Source organism: Vanessa cardui, chromosome 2 (genome assembly GCF_905220365.1).
Source record: "Vanessa cardui chromosome 2, ilVanCard2.1, whole genome shotgun sequence".
Lineage (NCBI taxonomy): Eukaryota > Metazoa > Arthropoda > Insecta > Lepidoptera > Nymphalidae > Vanessa > Vanessa cardui.
In genome coordinates this window covers 6,965,702-6,984,588 of record NC_061124.1, presented here as the reverse complement: position 1 = coordinate 6,984,588, position 18,887 = coordinate 6,965,702, and the positions used below count along the sequence as shown (strand labels likewise).

Genomic DNA, 18,887 nt, shown 5'->3' with positions numbered 1-18,887 from the left:
ACACATTCGACGGTCACAAGTTTAAATAGTACTAAAGTAATCCCATGATGATTTGTAATGTTCTCATTGAGTGACGTGAATACGTTTTACTACAAAGTCGCGTAGACTTAAAAACATTATCCCAACATATGTGCGGGCGGAGGCAGGGGTGCCCAGTGCGTTTGTTGACCACGCGTTGTGTTTACGTTTTCATTTCTGGCATTCGACGTTGGTCCCGAATTGGATTGTTTGCTGGCCACGTTTTTTGTGCTCCTAAATGTCAACATTAACATCTGGTTCATGAGAATGGTTGGGTGACATTTGTTTTAATAAAAAAAAAATTATATGTAGTTCCATAATTTTGTCAAATGCAGTGCCAAATTATATAGTCACAGAATTATAGATTACATTTCTGTAAAGTTAGCATTTCTTAAATATTAATTTACTATGTCATCGATTATTGATTCGATGATCAGGCAGCTAGTGGTTTATGTAGTACAAGAATTCGCCAACGTGTTTGCAGCCCACGCTTGCCATCAATCATTAGCCATGGGCACCAAGTTGAACGGACCGTTCACCTGTGCGGAGCACTTTCTAAATTAAGGTGTATCATCACATTAGTCAGTAATATTTATAGCCACCCTATATTCGCATTCGGGTCTTCCGGAAAAATATCGCGGCTGCTGTGGATACTATTCGTTCGCTATGAAAATAAATACTTCATATTTGACAAAATTTCATATTCGCGATTAACTAAAGTGGTGAACGTTTCCAACATTTGTAAAGATAATATAAAGATGAGAATTTATTAAATCACTCTGCGGTCACATAGTTGCGTAGTTTTTTTTTATTAACTTTCGTAATAATTAATCTCGCACAATCGCGTGTTCCACTACAGTACAATTGTTGACAATTAACCGTAGTTCTTTTGCGTGCTTCAATCATGTCTAAGAAAGAGGGTCATGCTCGTACATTACACGTGATGATATATTATTCAAGGGATTATTCGAAATTTAAACAAATGTCACACATACGAGGCCACGGACGCTTTTGTCTTCTTTTATCTTAATACTAAAAATGATCTTATTCATATTCACAGTATTGACGTAGACACTACGTTAGACACGATACTCGTTGGATTTAAGAGCGTGGGTTTGTGCTTCGAACATGTGATAGAATACATTCTGTATATAGAATCAGTTGCTCGTTACTCCTACACGATCTGTTTTACGGAGTCGTGATATTAATTTATGATAACGTTTTCACAATTCAATTATAGTATGTAAATAAGTAAGCTTTACCATATGATGTTCTATTATATAATATACTATTTATTTAAATGTTTAATAAAATTATAAGTAATATGGTAAATTTAATATAATGTATGCATTTACAACTCTACTTGAATACAAAACAAATACTTTGTTTAGAAAAATAATGATGATGTCACTCGTATGTAGCTGACCTCACGCACCCGACTAAAGAATCTGGACTGTAAAAGGACGTATTTATAAAAAGCAGATAATTTTATGTCACCAGTTGAGAACGATATTATTAAATGTATATCTCGAAGATTTACGATGTCCTCTCCAAAATAAATTTCTTTTAATATAAAACTATTATTATTTTTAGTCTTCTCAGTACGGAAACTATAACTGTGCTATCACTTAGCCTACGTTGCCTCACTGTATGTCACAGGGCTGTATATTTAGAAACGTTATAGCTAGACAGCTGAAAAATACAAAAATACGTGTAACTATGGTCGCTGGTGACACAAACAAAACAATAAAAAGACTAAACATAAGGTACGGGACCCTTATTGTACAAGTCATTTCGAATTTGGTCAGTTTTTGATATTTTATTCAAAGTATACGTTATAGTGTTATAACAATATTTATAAATTTGTGAGGCTGTAAATAAGCTGACTAAATTTTTGTTTGTTTTTCCGGTTTCACACAAAAGCTATTTGTGGTTTTCGAATCCGATCTAATCGGATTAGTTTGCTTGATATGGATATTACTAAACCTACTCATATCATGTTTTGTTTATAGTTTGTTTTGTTTATGACTTTCAAAATAAATGATGCTCATACCATCGGGATATACGATAAGCATGATTTTTTAATAATCGAGCAATAAATAAATATAATTTGTACAAAAATGACAAAAAAAAATGTATTATAAAGTAAATGTAAGGAAATGTTTAAATAAAAAACAACAAAGAACAGGAGTAGACTATTGAATTGAAAATAAAAACTATTTTACTTATTGCCAGTCTTAAAGAATAATACAGATAAAAACATTTTTTAAAAAAAAAAGTAAGCACTATAATGTGTTTTTTTTTCGGAAGTTAGTGACATTAAATTTCAAACCTGATTTAACAGAAAAGATTTCGGACAATATATAATATTCCATATATTCTCTTATTTTTGCTTTTAAATATCGTCACCATTAACTGTCACCAAGTATTTAAAATTGAATATATATGAATAATTCAGTTTTAAACGTTCGTAAATACTGCCTTTTACTATGCAATTCGAACATGTACATTTATTTTACGACTAAGATTATTTAAACAATAATGTGAAAGAATACGCTTGACGTGTTGTACGATGTTTTATGTCTATTTAAAATAACTCCGTATAAAATCCTTTTTTTTTCATAAAAAATCGGATGAGATTTGCTATAAAGTATATACGATATTCATTTATTTATTCGATTACTCAGGATTTTTTTTTTAAATCAATAGGTGAAATAAAAATTTGTAACCATTAAGTGTTCAATTTAAAAAATGAAAGGTTAAATAATGTACCGTTGCGCAGGCAGCGAGGCGTCGCCACCTCCATGCGAGGTGTTCCTGGGAGGGTCCTGCAACCCGACCACATGGAGATCAGACATCGCTATTCCTATGCTTAAGAAGATGGGCATCACATATTTCAATCCTGTAAGTATTCCGTGACTTCTTTATATTTATAATGTAATTCACAGTGGCGTAGCTATCGTAGGGCAGGTGGTGCTGTACACCGGGGCCCCGGATTTCAGGGGGCCCTCTAAACTAAACCTTAAGCGTCTGAAGCTAGAAAAACACGACTCCAAGCACAACATATCTTATTTGGTATCTATAATTTTAAAGGATAATTATTAGTTAAAGAGGGATGGGAAAGAGGGGGTGAGGGCCCGATTCTTTTTTATGCACCAGGGCCCTTAGTCACCTAGCTACGCCACTGGTAATTCACGTAATCGTTTAATCGACATATACAATATGAATATAAGAAAAAGCAATAATAATTCATCTTCAATATAAGTATCCACTTTTAGTAAATATAGAGTGGTTTATTTAAAACCGGCATTACAAGTTCTAAAGGATGATGTCCTCGCGATTAATTTCGATAACGACAGTCATTCTTGAGGGAAACTCGCCAACTGCGCAAGGTATGAACAAGAGTACATTAAAAAAAGTATTCAGTATTCAGTATATCTCTCTATTCCCTTAGTCGCATTATATTATGGGGTGGCTAATCCGACACGACCAAAAATGTTGAGATGCACAGCCAACCTTTAAGAGCTTTTCGAGGCACGAGAGTGTTAAACTTCTTTTAACTTTTTTTTTTAATATAGGAAAAAATTAAAAAAAAAAATTGTACCGGTATTAATAAAAACTCTTTACTCTTTACTTAAAACCCCCTTATCTATAAATGCAAGTAATTATTTTGATTCGCAATGTAATGTTTGCATGTACAGACAAATTAGCAAGCACACTCTCGAATATAAAATATGAGTAGGAATCGTCCAGTGAGACCATTTTCTTATTTCAATTTTGTTTTAATATATGCGTAGTATAAATCATAAATAAATTACAGGTTAATTTAGACATTACAAGTTTAAATATAAAGGTCATGCTTCTTACAATACTGTTGTAACTTCATTTTAATGTTAAAAATAACTATAATTTTATACAAACATCTTTTTGTTCGTCTTTTTTTAATGTAGCTTAGACACACATATGCCTCTTGGAAGTTGAATGTTTGAATTTAATCCAGCATTTAAGCAAATAATTTAAGAATGTTATGTTTTTTGCGTATTTAAAGTAAGATTTGTATCAATAACACATGCTAAAGTAGGGATGGACATATTTACTCTACATATATTTTTAAGTCACTTTCGTATTTCATATTAAGGCTTAGTATATAGTACTTTAAATGAACACACACGTGACACGAAACGCTCCTGATTGGCCGGGCTTATGATGAAGACACTTTCTTGTAAACCTTGCTTTTCTACGATATGTAGCACAGATTAAAATACAGCAAAGTGACGTCACCGACCCCATTGCAGAGCCATATTGTCCAAGTAGCGTTTTCGCGCGTTATTTAAATATGGAATTTTTAATATGATATTTTTCGGCAAATATGTACTAGAAATAAAAAAATCAACTTTCGCTGGGTTCCTTAACCTCTTCTAAATAATATAAAATGGATTTTAAAAACCAGTCAAATAGCCAATAGTGATAATTAGATAAAAACAATATCTAAATAAGGCGACAAATAATATATTGACTCCAACTCTAAAGTAGTACAGCATAATATGTTTTTATCTGTTCGAATAACCTTTAAAACTAGTCCAGTATTAAATGTGAATTTGTAACGTTATCCGTCTCTGTCACAATAATTGTTATTTATTTTAAATATTTATAACCGTTGACCACATTCCACAACTGGTTTCCATATATCACAGATAGTGAAAAAATTAATCGATTGCGAATCAAGGGCTTTTGAGGCCTTCTCAACGCTACATATAAATGTATTGCTAAATCATGGTTAATATTTGAATTGATTATACTTGTTCACACTCGTAGTCAGTAACGATTGCATATAGTTGCAGGACTAATGCCCGATATTGAAATACCTATGTCTGGTTCTAGAAAAAAAAAACATTTTTATAAAATCAAAATAGTTTCAAATGTTGGCAGTATTGTTTTAAGGCAATTCTTTTCGATTCTTTTGAGTCTGTGTCATGTTCTTTACGTATTTTTTTAGTTCAATTTTATATAGTGTCGTGTGGGAAAGGCATTACAAATTTCTTAGAGTTCTGTAAAATAACGGAAAAAGTGATAATGCATGTAGCTAAATAGTTTGGTTTTATTAAACGTGATTGAATTGAGTAAAACTGACATCATACAACACGTTTACATTTAATATCAATGTATTAATACGTGAACATCGTAAATTGTTTTAGATTATTAAAAAAAAAGTAAAGGAATAAAATTTATACCATTCTAAAGTTATTGTGCTATTGATGTGCACAAACCTAATTTTATTTTCGTTATTGGTAATTTGATTCCTCTATTGTTAAAGAATAGCCTCTAGTTACACATACTTATGTATTATAGATGTCTATTGATAGTACTTTAACGGTTTGATGAAATTTCACTAGTTCTGTATTATAATTTAGCAAGTAGACGACTGGTCAACGGAGTTAATAGAAGTGGAGCATCGTGCTAAGGCAGAGGCACGAGCTCTGTTATTCGTGTTGGACAGCGAGACCCGCGCAGTAGCCGCCAGCGTCGAGGCTGCGCATTTAGCAGCCGCGCCCAGAGACCTGCTGCTCGTACTGCGACCATACTCGCGCCATCAGAACATCGGCCGCGAGACCATCTCTGACCAGTTAGTTTACCTTATTTCACTAATTAAATTATAAATGATAACTTTTTTAAAACACCTTTCGCTCATTCTGTTTGGAATAACAATACTTCTCTCCAGACAAATTTAAAGGTTAAAGATATTTTCATTAAAACAATCTTAATGATTACAGAGAGTACATTGAGCTGTCGCGAGCTCGAGCGACATTACAAGAAGCAGTCGAACGGCGAGGACTTCCCGCCTTCACAGATATACCAGCGGCGTTACGATGTGCACGCGCCGTTCTTCGAGGGGCGCGAACGCACCCGCGTCACTCTTTGGGTCACACGATACTGCGACTGAAACGCGTATACGACGCGGCCGGCGGCAGAAACGCGCGACTACCTCGCGCGCGCGCCATCGAAGCGCTCAAAGATGCGACGCGGGCGCCCCGCGACCTCGCTGAGCGTTGCCTACCCGCTAACGCTGATACAATTGATTTCGAATCCTTTTGTGCTGCCGTGGCGGAGCTGGCCGCTGACGCAGGTGAGATATACGCAAATTAACATTCTCTAATAATAGTTTCAGATGCTGACATTCTTTATAAAGTTTATTAATCACCCAATTATGTTACAATTGCCACGGGAAAATATCTTGTAAAGTAGGAGATTTCGGTTGAGTAAAGTAGCTATTTGTTAAAGGTTCGCAATCACCGCGAACACCGTCCGGCTCGAGCGTAGCGGCGCGCGTGCGTCGCGCGTTTCGATCGCTGCGTGATTTGATCGTCTCGTCTGGCTTGTCCCCCGGTGCGTTTTGCACGCACGACATGCTTTACAATTGACTTTTGAGGCTTTCCAAGCGTACCGTTACAAAATCGGAACATAATAAAGTGACTAAAATGCACCAACTTAAGTATCTCCTAATCAGCGATCCATTCGAAACGGAAATTGAAAATATTTATTAATAACGTCCTATGCGCAGCTATAATCTGTATCGGTCATTAAACTTTATAATTTTACAATCATTCGTTTCAGATAACAAACATCGATTGATTGAAAAATCCGACCTTGATATCGAAATTAAATATTAAATCATAGATGTGCCAGGAATGTGTCTATAAATAATATCGTGTGCACAAATAACCTTGCGATTTATGAAGTCACGTTCAAGGGATACTTGAAAGTTTTGGCCGTGTCACTTGCTATGTGAGAAAGCGTAACGGTCCGCCTATATCACCTCCTCAATACCTTCGCTATGTTCCATTTCATTCATTTCAGTCCGCCGTGTTCCGCGATCGTTATTTTCTTTCGCAGATACATTTCGAACTGCAATCATTCGGCAATATAGAGCTGTATGTAAATATCGCTTATTTATCTTATCATTCTTCGCACAGAGGAAACACTCACTCAAGTTTCATTCCTCGAATCGAATCATTTTCGGTGTGATGATTTTGTTTTGTTTTGCATTCCTATCTAGCTGAGTTCGTTTGGAAAACTAATATGTTATTTTATTATTTGCGGTTTTTTTTAGTTGTAGTTTTACTCTTTCACTGTTACTTATTTATCATTTATTTAAACGAGAGTATTGTAATAATATATGCATTTATTGTATATTTTATACAGCTTTGTTTGTCTAGAGATCGTGAGAAAGTAATGCATATACCAAGGTTTCTGAGCAATTGTATCGATATTAAAACAAAGTACATAGGACACTTCTTTTTTTCTGTTTACATTTTTCAAATATATTTATGCAAGTTTTTATCTGTTCGATTTTATGTTTGATGACAAATAAGTATGTTTAGTTCATTAACTAACGAAGATTTATGGCTTTAAAAACAGAATACCAGAGTCGTCACAACTCTGAGTCGGAGAGCGGCGAGAGCGGCGCGGGGGCGGCGGGGGGCGCGGGCGGAGCGAGCGGGACGGAGCGAGTGGCGAGCGCGCGGGAGGGGAACGGCCTGCGCGCGCACAACCCGCGCCTCAGGGCGTACGGACAGAAGCTCTCCTTGTTCATACCCAAGGTACGGTTGACATTACTTATCATTCATAGATAATAGCGCTACGTAATTAACCCACTGAGCCAAATTAACTGTAAACTTTACAAATGTACTGGTGTTCTTATGTTAGGAGTATATTTGTCTGGAAAATTACTGTTGAATTTTATTTGCATAAATATGTCTCCAAATGCAGAAGCGATACATATTCCATTTTTAAACTTACTTTTGTAATTCAGGTATCTGGTGTAGACGATGACATTATAATTTATATATTTGTTTAAAAATTACCCGGCTATCTATTACATATAATAAAATTGGAGTGTCTGGTTGTAATATTAAAATAGCCTTCTTTTTTAACATTTTTTACAATTTTTGTCTGTATGTTTGTTTGTTCCGGCTAATCTCTGGAACGTCTAAACCGATTTTGACGGGACATTCACTGGCAGATATCTGATATAATAAGGAGTAACTTGGGCTACAATAATTTTTTTGTTGTTAAATTCAAACGCGTACGTGGTCGCGGGCACCGCTAGTCTTAAATATATGTTACACATATGATATTAACTCCACATTTGATTTCCATAATCTTTTGGAAATGTGTTGTATAATATATCTTTTTATAAAATCGTTCATTAATTATAATAAATTAAGTTAAACATGAGAGCTCCTTGGCTAATATACAGGCATAGAGACCACATCCTAGAAGGATAAAAATAATAAGTGTTATTTATCTTATAGAATGGCAGCAACCGAAGTGCGGTAGATGAAGGTACCGCCTCTGGTGGTAGTAGCGGTGACTCTGTGTTCACCCCGGGAACGGAACGACGACTGGAACGGTTACCGGCCATGTTGGGAGCGCCCATTCATGATGTATACCTCGGTGGATCATTTCCCGTAAGTGTTGTTGTAAATTCCTGTAATTTGACACATAGCTCTACAAAGCCAATACACCAAAGACGAATAAGTAAAGATAAACAAATTCCATTCGACTTGAGAATAGCTTTTTTTATTTTAGCCATATCAGTTTGAAAAAAAAGAATTAAATGTATGTAATAAACTTTATGCATATAATACTTACTATAATATAATTCTTTGTATATATTTTAAAGTAATAAAAGTATACTTTTTTTTAACTACTGTACTAAATTGTACAGTCTACAAAAAAACTGACGCTCAATAATGATGTTACCAATTAAAAATGATTGAAATATAACAGTGCGTATGTTTGTTATCGGATAATAGTATCACAATAATATGCGTAGGGCTTATCGTATACGTGGGTTAAAGAACACTCCGCTACGTGTCAAAGAAGATTTTTTTAAAATTATAATGCAATCGAAAGGCGTAGAGTACTCGTGCCTACTTATTACAGTACGTAATCATAAGTATTCCTAAGGAATTAATGTGATGCAGCCATTGCATAGATGACTTTGTTCTTTGATTCACATAACAGTAAGATAACGATCTCTTAACCAAAATTAATGCGTATCAATTGCTGAATGGCTCGTAGCGTTGTTAGCACACAATGCGTTTCGCTTGTTCCGCGAATGCTGTTAGCATAATGCGTTCTTAAACAAACCACGCTTACATTGTAATGGAATAATAATCAACAATGGGATCTCTATGTTTTGGCATAAAGCGCAGTTTCAGTTACGATATCGGAGCGGTTTGTCGTTCCACGTTAGCTCAACGTGTATGAGATCATGTTTGATATTCGACTAATTGCTAGAATATCGTTTAAATACGTAGCCGATCGTTTTTTGTCGCTGTTTTTTTTTTTTTGAATTCATTAGCGGTAATTTTCTTTGAATCACTGTGACTCATGATTTTTTACTAAAACAAATTGAATTGTTGATAGCAAAAAATCCTTTTACAATATAACAATACTTTTTTATTTTTAATATCAATTACTAATTTGATTAAAATTGCACACTATAAATTACACGTATAATACAATCAAGGAAATTGCAATATTTATTTAATGATCGTTGACTCGTTACAGTGTAACAGCGCGCGTCCGGACGAGATCCTGCGAAGGGAGGGCTTCACGTGCGTGATACCGCGCGTGAACGACTACACGCGCATGTTCTCGGCGCCCGCGCGCCGCACCGCGCCCGCGCCCGACTCGCCGTGCCGCGACAAGAAGCCGCGCCCCGACACGCGCGCCTCGCCCCCCGCGCCCGCCTCTCCCCCCGCGCCCGCCTCGCCCCCCGCGCCCGCCTCGCCCCCCGCGCCCCCCGCTCCCGCGTCGCCCGACGTGGTGCTGCGCGAGCGCGCGCCCGACGCCGAGCGGCCGTGCGACCGCCTCAGCGCGTCCGACTTCTACTCCGTCACGGAGGACATCACGCCGCAGCCGTTTAAAGGTCGGTTTAGAACAAGTTGCACTAATTGTTTCTTATAACATACACCTCTCTAATAAGTCAGACAATTTTTGTCTAACGACAATGTTAATGATTACCCTTAATTAAATATGTAAAGGATTTTTTTTCGGCATTAGAGCCATGATTTGTGGTGATACGATAGATAATTTATAAACATTTTTTTATTTATATTTTTATTACAACAATTTTTAAGTAGTATTTCCAAGTAGTTTGTAATTCATTTGTTTTACTTGAATATTAAAATAGCAATTATATTTTCATTTATTAAAGAACAGTATCTTAAAATAGAAAAAAAATATAAAAAAAACTGACCTAGTAAACTGAAATTGTTGGGCCTACTATAACTTACTTCAGTTTACTTATATGTCCATACATCCGCAATAGATTATCAGGAGCACAATTTGTTTTCTTATATGTCCATGAATACATCCGCGATAGTTTATCAGGAGCACAATTAGACGTGTCTCGTGTTACAGGCACGTACGACGAGGAGCTGCTGCTGGGCTCGCGCGTGCTGGTGTTCGCGATGAGCGCGGAGGCGCCGAGCTTCGCCGCCATGGTGCTCGCCGCGCACTACATGGGCCTGCGCCCCAACCACACCGTACTGCTCGTGCAGCCTATGGACCCGCTGCGGGCCCATCCCGTATGTATTAAATCTATGATTTTCCTGTATATACTTGCAACCTTTAGCAACTACATTTCAAGTATTTTAGGGACGTAAAGTAATTAGACACTACATGTTATGATTTGGAAAATTAAAAATGACATATCATCATTTGGTGGTAGGGTGTACCTCGGCAGCAATGATCAGTATTTTTGTGTTTCGATTTGAATGTGCAAAAGGGACATTACATCTTCCCCAGCTCCCCAGTTTTGTATCTCATTGGCAATGTAAATTGTTAATATTTCTTACAGCGCCAACGTCCATAGGTGTTGGTGATCATTAATTGCATTGTTGCTAGACTGATGTTGAGGATAACGAAAGTCACTAAACGAGAAGGTACAATTATACGGACTGTGACGCACTCGATAGACACTGGTTTACATTAGCAATGCTTCGAATTTTATACATGATATATGCCAAAGAATATGAGATACACAGATGTGAAATACTTTAGTCATAGAATATATAACTCTACTACTTACTTTAATACCTATGTGCATATGCGGCACGGTATTATAAAAATATTTGATTAATTTGAGTGCAAAAAGTAATAACAAATCATGAATTTGGCAGTACAGCGAGGCAGCTGTGAAAGATTACAACCGCGGCCGGCACTACCTGACGGACTTGGCGCGGCGCGCCGGCGTGCCCGTGTTCGACTCGGTCGACGCCACGGTTGCGTGCGTCGTGTCGCGCCTGCGCAGTGCGCTCTAGCGACGCCGACGACTCTCCGCTGTGACCGTGCACCAGTGTCGGCCGGCAACTAGCCAATATTGCTTAGGGGTTGTCCATTAATCACGTGAGGCTTGAAAGGGGGGGGGGTTTGATAAAAATCACGAAAATAACACAAGCGGGAGGGGGGGTTGTAGTAAGATATCTCGTGTACTTATTTTTTCGTCTAATGCGCGATTTTTAAACAAATATGGTCCTTAATTTCAGAATAAAATAAGATTATAGTGTATAACTGTATTTAAATTAAGATAATATTCAGAAAAATTTAAGATTCGTTGTAGGTACTAAAAATACACGTGATGTTGAGAAGGGGGAGGGGGGGTGGTCTTAAACCTCACTACGTATCACCAATGGGGGAGGGGGGGTTAAAAAATGCTAAAAAAAGATCACGTGATTAATGGACAACCCCTTACCGAATCAACGAAATCGTGAATCTCATTCATCCTTTCCATACGAATTTCGATGCTCAGATTCCTCATACGTAATTCCATAGTATATTATCACAAACTACGTAATAAAGACATCACAAACTAACCATCGTATCAGTGTAGGTTATCGCGGCTAGGAGTCTCATACATGTGTACTTATTTCGTACGTGTTATAATTTTGAACACTATAGTGTAGTACAAACAAGTCTCTCTTTTACTTCGTCACTCTCTATTGTGTTATAAACGTGAAAGTGTAGGCACTTATTTTAATACGGTTCGGTGTGAAAGAGTCGAGTGGAAGGCGATGGAATCGTTTCGAGTTAACAAATCTCTGTGATGAACTTGTTTAGGAAATTTTAATATTGTGAATTTTCAATGCATACATAGGTAGTAGCGTATGAGTAATGTAGTGTAATAACGCAGGCGAGGAATCAAAGTCGCATGTTAACGTGTTTTAATGAATCTTAACATGACAAATGCATATGTCAGTACACGTCAAGCGGGGACGAATAGAGTCCTCTCTCGAGTTTTATTATCTTTGAATGAAAGATGTTATGATATTGACTGATGGTATTTTAAAAGTGCTGTTTGTCATACTTTTAGGATGTATAGTGGGTCTTGTAGACAATTTTCTCAAGTTAGATCTTTAGTGTATTGGCATACTGCTGTTAAAATAATTTACGTTTATATTTACTAAACCAGTTCGGATAATGGAAAGTACAAATGTGTTTTGCTCATGTAGCAAATTTAATAGTATGTTGTAGTATCGTTAATCGAAAAGTTATTATGCAAAATTAATTGTTATTCACCTTATACTCATTTATAATCTAGGTATTTTAGGAATCAATATACAAAAAATTAAAATTTTGCTTACAAAATATAATCAGGCTTTTAAAGCCTCGATTCCATACCTAATGTAGGTATAGCATAGGTAATATTAGATAAATAAGTTGTAAAACGTTTGACCCACTGTCACTAAAATATTACAATTTTATATAATCAGCAAATATTATTTGCTAGTCACACTATCCATTAACATATATAAGTACTTTGTAATATTGTTTGATAGTACAAAAATCTAATTTATAGAAAAATTATTTCATATATTAATTGTAATTATATGCCATGTACGCTTATTTTAAACTAAAAACATCACATGTAAATATAGAAATTTGTAATTAGAAAAGTATTTTATTTTTCCCATCCCTTCATATGTATTCGCTTCAAACTCGATTAATTAGGTTTTCCTTTGAAATATGATTTAACGAAAATCGTTTTAAACGAGAAAGAAGATTAATGATCGATAATTTTCCGAATTTTTTGGCAACATGAATAGAATTCTTTTTTTGTAATTGTTGAAATATTAACTGTATCAACAACGAGTGAAAATGTGTTCGATCATTGTTTATATGTATGTATAAAATAGTTTGCTTTATTACAATGGAAAGTTCAATGCTTTGAATCACATTCAAATTTAGAATATGTCAAATATGTATGTAAATATAATATTTTTATGTTATTTAACTAAATTTAAAAAGTGTTATTTTCGGTCATTTTGTAATTATTTACATATGTTCAATGTGCAAAAAAAAATAGCCAGGAAGTGCTCTGATAATCACATTAGTAAATAAAAAAACACATGAAAAACAATTTAAACATATTTAATACTAATGTAATGATAAATATGTATTCATGGTTATTACATAATCGTTAAAACACCGTCATTTTTTGCGTGTCCTTTCTTTGTTTCTGTTCTTTTACAATTTGTTTTTCTTTGTTCCGCATTAGACTTAACTCTTTGTTTTTTTCAGCTATTTGTATACTTATGCTTCTGTGGCCACTGGTGCCTTGAGGATATTTTGGTAGAGCATTTTGTAACTTTAGAATTTCGTTTTCCATTTTCCTACAGTCTTCTTCCAACTTAAACTTTTCTATGTTTAAATCTTTACTTGTAGATTGTTTGATTTCGACGGAATTTGCTGCTATTAACTGTTCTGTCTTCTCTGGCCGATCTCCCAGTGTATTGTTTAGGAAATTAAAAACATTTCTCTTCTCTCTTTCTTTCTCTCTCTCATAAGCTCGCTTATTGCGTTCCTCTTCTCTCTTTTGTAACCTTTTTAATTTTTGCTCCACCTACAATAGAAAAATATGTCTAATGTAATATGTGTAAATTAAAAGATTTATGAATTATATACTTTTGTTTTAAAATATATAAATATTTAAAAAAAGTCAGCTAACTAACTTACAGAGAAACAGACTTATTTAACAATAACATATAATAATTTGCAAAATAATAAGTGTAATATTAAGTACCTTTAGTGGGTCTTTCCCAGCATTTTTCTCAGACATCTCCATACAATGGTCGAGGCTTCGGCCGGGCTGGACCGAGCGAGCTTCGACAGGCTGCAGGCGACCGTCGCTGGCAGCTCCAAGACCGGTGCCCGGGACATAGCCCATCGACAACATAATCTTAGACCCCATACCCTGTCGAAAAATACATTTGAATTATTCTTAGTATATAGAATTCGAGTGAGCGCGATATAGTCATATCACAAGGATATTGAGTCCTGATGGTCTTTTTATCACTTCATTTAGGTTTAATGAAGTCTAAGATAGAGAATCAAAGATCACTTCTGCCACTAACTCTGTGTCACTTAATATACTGCAATACAACATATGACAATCTTAAAATAACTATCAAAATATACATGTATAAAAGTTATAAAACCCATGAGGAACTCATATTAAGTGTAAAACAATTAATAAACTGAATATATAACACAATATATGATCGTTGATTATGAGAGAATAGGTTACACATACATTTTTTTATTTAATATTATAAACAATGAAGGAATGTTTGGAGGAATTATAGCAATTTTTCTGATGTAATTTATTTATTACTACAAAATCAATTAGAACTGATAATTAAAATAAACATATTTTCGTATCATTTCTTAATCTTGAAGTAAAAAATTACGAGACGTTAATTTGCTAAAAAAAATCTTTTCAAACACAATAAATAGTATATGAATTTTATATGAGCATATTATTTACACATTTACTCCAAATTAAATTATTAAAATTCTATCAATATTATTTATGTGTTACCATTTTCCTATATTATTAAATAAATTAACTCCTAATATTTAAATTAAACAAAAGCTCAATGAGCACTTTATAAAAAAAAGGTATATTAACGGTGTTCTATCATGTATAATATTTTTGAATGAATTCTATTTGATTAGTTTAATGGCGTTTAGTTCCATAGTTCTATGTATCAAATGAATTCAGCCATTAGAAAGTTATATGTTAATGTCAAAAGTGAAAGTCATAGTATAAGAGAGCATACAAGTTTTAAAGTCTGGTGTGCCACTTCCTACGTAAATACATAAATGTTATTACATTTGTTATAAAATGGTATACATTATCTATTAAATATTTATTAAATAAATTACAGTTACATAAAAATGACAACTGTTTTTAATTTTAAATTGAGATATGTTCTTTTTGTATACATACTATATCCTTGTAGAGGTTTAGATTTAAATAATATTAAATAGTCAAAATGTAATACATACTCACTCTAGTATATCTCTCCCAACCGCCCATCACAGGAGCGTTGTTCTGTAAGCTCTTTTCTATTATTAAAGCTTTATTATCACAATCCACTCGCATTGTCTTGCTCTCTGGATACTCAGTATCACTCAAACTATCATCGGAATCTGTGTGTTCATCGCCATCAACTAAAATAAAGTAGGCCATGGTATTTAAAATTATCAAAAGAAATTTTGTTAAGCTCTTATATTTCAAAGAATTCACTTTAATTTATATGTGATAAAAAATTATATTTTTGATTAAAATTTATATGTGATAAAAAATTATATTTTTGATTAAAATTTTCTTAGCTGTTACAAATAAAATATATGTTTTTTAATTTTTACAAATAATAGATTATATTCCAAAATCGAATATTACCAAGTTAAATAAAAACTCACTACTAAGTGGAAATATTTCTTCAAACATTACATGATGCTCTTCCGAAATTGTTTTTCTCTTCTCTCCTGTTTTCATACCATGTTCCAATTTCACTACACAAGATTTTTTCTCTATATCTACACCTTTGACTATCGCTATATGCCATAGATGGTATTTCTCTGTTGATTTTTTTGCTGTACTCATGTCCTGTAACACATAATTACAAGTATTATTAGACTTATGAAGTCCATTTACAAGGAAAGGAAAAAATTATTGCATAAGATTGTGTGCTATTACAACTGACGGACTGTATCTAAATTCATAAGACTACAACTTCAATCTGACTGAAAATCAAACAAATAAATAAGAATTTTACTGCTTTTAGGTACAGTAATTTAACACTTTTGGAGATCAAGGATTCCAAGGATTTTTTGAGTTAAAACTTAACATTTTATTTGCCTGTAATTTTATGAAATAAGATTAAAATTAACATAAACAACAAGAAATTGCTGTTTTTAAAGAAAAATAATTAAATTTTCATTTGTAATTACATTTCAATTACATTAAAATTTATAATTACCTCATCATCTGGTGGTTTCAACTTTAATAGAATTCTGCTACCTACTTTAACACTATTATAATTAGGTTCTATTGCTTCTTTCAAATCTGACAATTTTACTACAGCACCATGGGAATATCTGAAAAAAGAGCAGATTTAACAGGCATATTAGTATCTAGACAAATCAATATAGGTAATTAAAAAATATGGATGTCTAGAATGTTGGTATTAACATCATAGCCTGTTAATTTCCCATTCTCTGACTATAGCTTCCTCTCCCTTAGAGGAAAATATTCCACCACGCAGCTAGAATATGGGTTGGTGATGGTACTAACATCATCAAGGTCTCCATAGTAAGTATTCATGAAAAAGCTCTTTTAAAGTTTACAATCATGTTAAAATTATAATTTAAGAAACTGGTTACCGATTAAAATAAACTATTTAAAGACAATAAAATCTAATGATTGCATTCTCATTAGCAAAAAAAGCACATATAGAATTTTAGCTCAAGCGATGCTGGCACTGGTAATTTTAATCCAGTCCACTGTTGTAAAAATTTACCAACACATAATAAGTGCAGTTAGAAAATTAAATTTTTACCATTTTAAAAACATATTTTTAAATTATGTTAAATATATCAAAACTCACCTACATTGATCATCACTGAACTTGCAATCACCATTTAAGTAGAAAGGACAAGGCAACATTTCTGCATGTGTGGGGTGTGTGAACAATACTTTCACCTAAATTATTAAATATATTATTGTTATATTTTCATTCAAACCTTTATTACAAAGGAAGAAATTAGGATTTTATTTTCAATGAAACTGACATAAGTTTTTAAGTAAACCAATTATCAAGCTTATAAATTAAGTGCATGTTTCATAAACACTGACATTGCATGCATGCATTATATTCTTAATTTTTCTACAGACCAGTTAGATTTTCAGTGTTATAGATACTATAAATGGTTAGGTTGCTCATCAAATAGAATAGAGTTTTTGCTTTACCAAAAATTTGGTTTAACATTACTCAAACATTTAACCAATGAGAAATTATGTATATAAACTAATTAAGAGTTGTCTTTTATGGCAATAAAGTAATTTTTTATGTATAATTCAATATTTCATAGCCTCATAGAAAGACCGGTTACAGTTTTTGGCTTAATATAAAAAAATATAGTTAATATATTATACACTTCATATAATTTACACACCTGAAGGTCATTAAATTGATCATCATCTTGCCGAGGAACTACTGAGCTCACCATTGCATTATGCAGACTGGGTTTGCCACCCCATGTATGTGTGTGATAAACAGCACACCTCATTCCAAGAAGAGAAGATAACTCATCCTTAAAATACAAGACAAATTAAATTATTAAAATTTTTGTTTACAGATTTGTCTTTTAATATTATTCTTCCTACATGTTTAAATTTTGTACATACTGAACTTTTTTCCATTTGTTATTGTGTTACTACATTTTGTGCTCATAATATTTGAGCTATCTATTTGATTTATTACTTTCACACTACCAAGAAGCTACTACATAAATAAAAATTAATTTTACATGAGTTTCATAACTCATTATAGTATTGCACTTTTAAATTGTATGATTTTCTATTTATTGTGATTAATTATGCATATGTATTAATTAACAATATCATACCTCTATATCACTGTTACTCTCAGCACTTTCATTTAGATCATTGTTTTCCGGCTTATCCTGTGAATCTTTATTCTCTTCATAAGCTCCAGTTTCAGCCATCTCTTTCTAAAAGTGTAAAAAAATAAATAATAACAAAATAGTACCAATATATATTACTTTGTTTGATTTGTTATGCTTACAAACCATAAATAAAGCGTATTCATCATCCAGCCCATTTGTTTCGGTAGTATCATTTCCAGGATTACGGTCATGTTCTTTATTATTTTGAACATCTATACTTTCTCGTGTCAGGTTAATAAGTTCTTGTAATTCTGATTGCAAAGCCAGTAAAGATTCGCGTTCACCGGTTTCTTGAGTCGATTGAAGTGCTTGTTTTACCACAGCGAGCTAGAAAACCAGTAAAACTATTAAATGTCCTTAGATTTGCAATTTAAATCTGTTTATTTCATTATGTACCTGATCTTCATATTGACTTATAGATACTGATAAATCTTCCATATTTTCAATATTTATCTGTAGTAAATTAGAGTTTTATAAGAAGTAAAATGAAATTTATTAAATATTTCAAGCAAAATACGTCTTAATGGATATATTTACACTCAAACAAGTTTAGTAATCTTATTTTAAAATTAATAATCAATACATTTTCTACTACATTATTTCTTGTGTTAAGTTTGACATATTTACGATATTTTCATTTTTCAAGCTCCTTTCAGTATTTTTTTCTTACAATAATGGGCGCGTTCATTCGCCATGTTAAGATTTTTCTTTAGAAAATTTGAATTAATTTTTTTTATGAAGTTTTAAATTGATTTTCTATAAACAAATATGCTTAAAAATAACATGCCAAATATATATAATATTACAATTTTTTTATTAAAAAG

General features: G+C 33.4%; 2 protein-coding genes across 8 annotated transcripts in view; one reads left to right on the top strand and one right to left on the bottom strand.

Moving 5' to 3' along the window:
• The window catches only part of LOC124536631, a 59,544-nt gene extending 46,566 nt beyond the window's left edge, over positions 1–12,978 (top strand). For 6 of the 7 annotated variants that reach the window (XM_047113198.1, XM_047113162.1, XM_047113153.1 and 3 more), the window contains 9 exons: positions 2,801–2,922; positions 5,430–5,641; positions 5,790–6,142; positions 6,298–6,402; positions 7,435–7,616; positions 8,331–8,486; positions 9,595–9,955; positions 10,450–10,616; positions 11,211–12,978. In XM_047113198.1, the coding sequence (XP_046969154.1) occupies positions 2,801–2,922; positions 5,430–5,641; positions 5,790–6,142; positions 6,298–6,402; positions 7,435–7,616; positions 8,331–8,486; positions 9,595–9,955; positions 10,450–10,616; positions 11,211–11,351 (1,799 nt within the window). In that variant the 3' untranslated portion in view covers positions 11,352–12,978. The remainder of the gene's footprint in view (positions 1–2,800; positions 2,923–5,429; positions 5,642–5,789; positions 6,143–6,297; positions 6,403–7,434; positions 7,617–8,330; positions 8,487–9,594; positions 9,956–10,449; positions 10,617–11,210) is intronic. The other variant, XM_047113177.1, reaches the window with a different exon arrangement.
• A 461-nt stretch (positions 12,979–13,439) lies between these two features.
• Positions 13,440–18,707, bottom strand: LOC124540645 (zinc finger CCCH-type with G patch domain-containing protein). The gene is made up of 10 exons (XM_047118315.1): positions 18,460–18,707; positions 18,187–18,390; positions 18,004–18,108; positions 17,551–17,688; positions 16,983–17,077; positions 16,356–16,473; positions 15,796–15,982; positions 15,383–15,543; positions 14,111–14,281; positions 13,440–13,930 (listed from the first exon to the last, which is right to left on the bottom strand). Exons 1-10 carry the CDS (start codon positions 18,499–18,501, stop codon positions 13,508–13,510), a joined length of 1,644 nt encoding a protein of 547 aa, XP_046974271.1. The 5' UTR covers positions 18,502–18,707; the 3' UTR covers positions 13,440–13,507.
• Between the last annotated feature and the right edge of the window lie 180 nt (positions 18,708–18,887).

Excerpts from the sequence above, each read along its gene's own strand:
- LOC124540645 (XM_047118315.1), bottom strand. The coding sequence starts at position 18,501 with ATGGAAGATTTATCAGTATCTATAAGTCAATATGAAGATCAG. Across the intron at positions 18,109-18,186 it reads ATGAATACGCTTTATTTATG|AAAGAGATGGCTGAAACTGG; the intron begins GTTTGTAAGCAT and ends TTACACTTTTAG. Across the intron at positions 14,282-15,382 it reads GTTGGGAGAGATATACTAGA|GGTATGGGGTCTAAGATTAT; the intron begins GTGAGTATGTAT and ends ATTTTTCGACAG.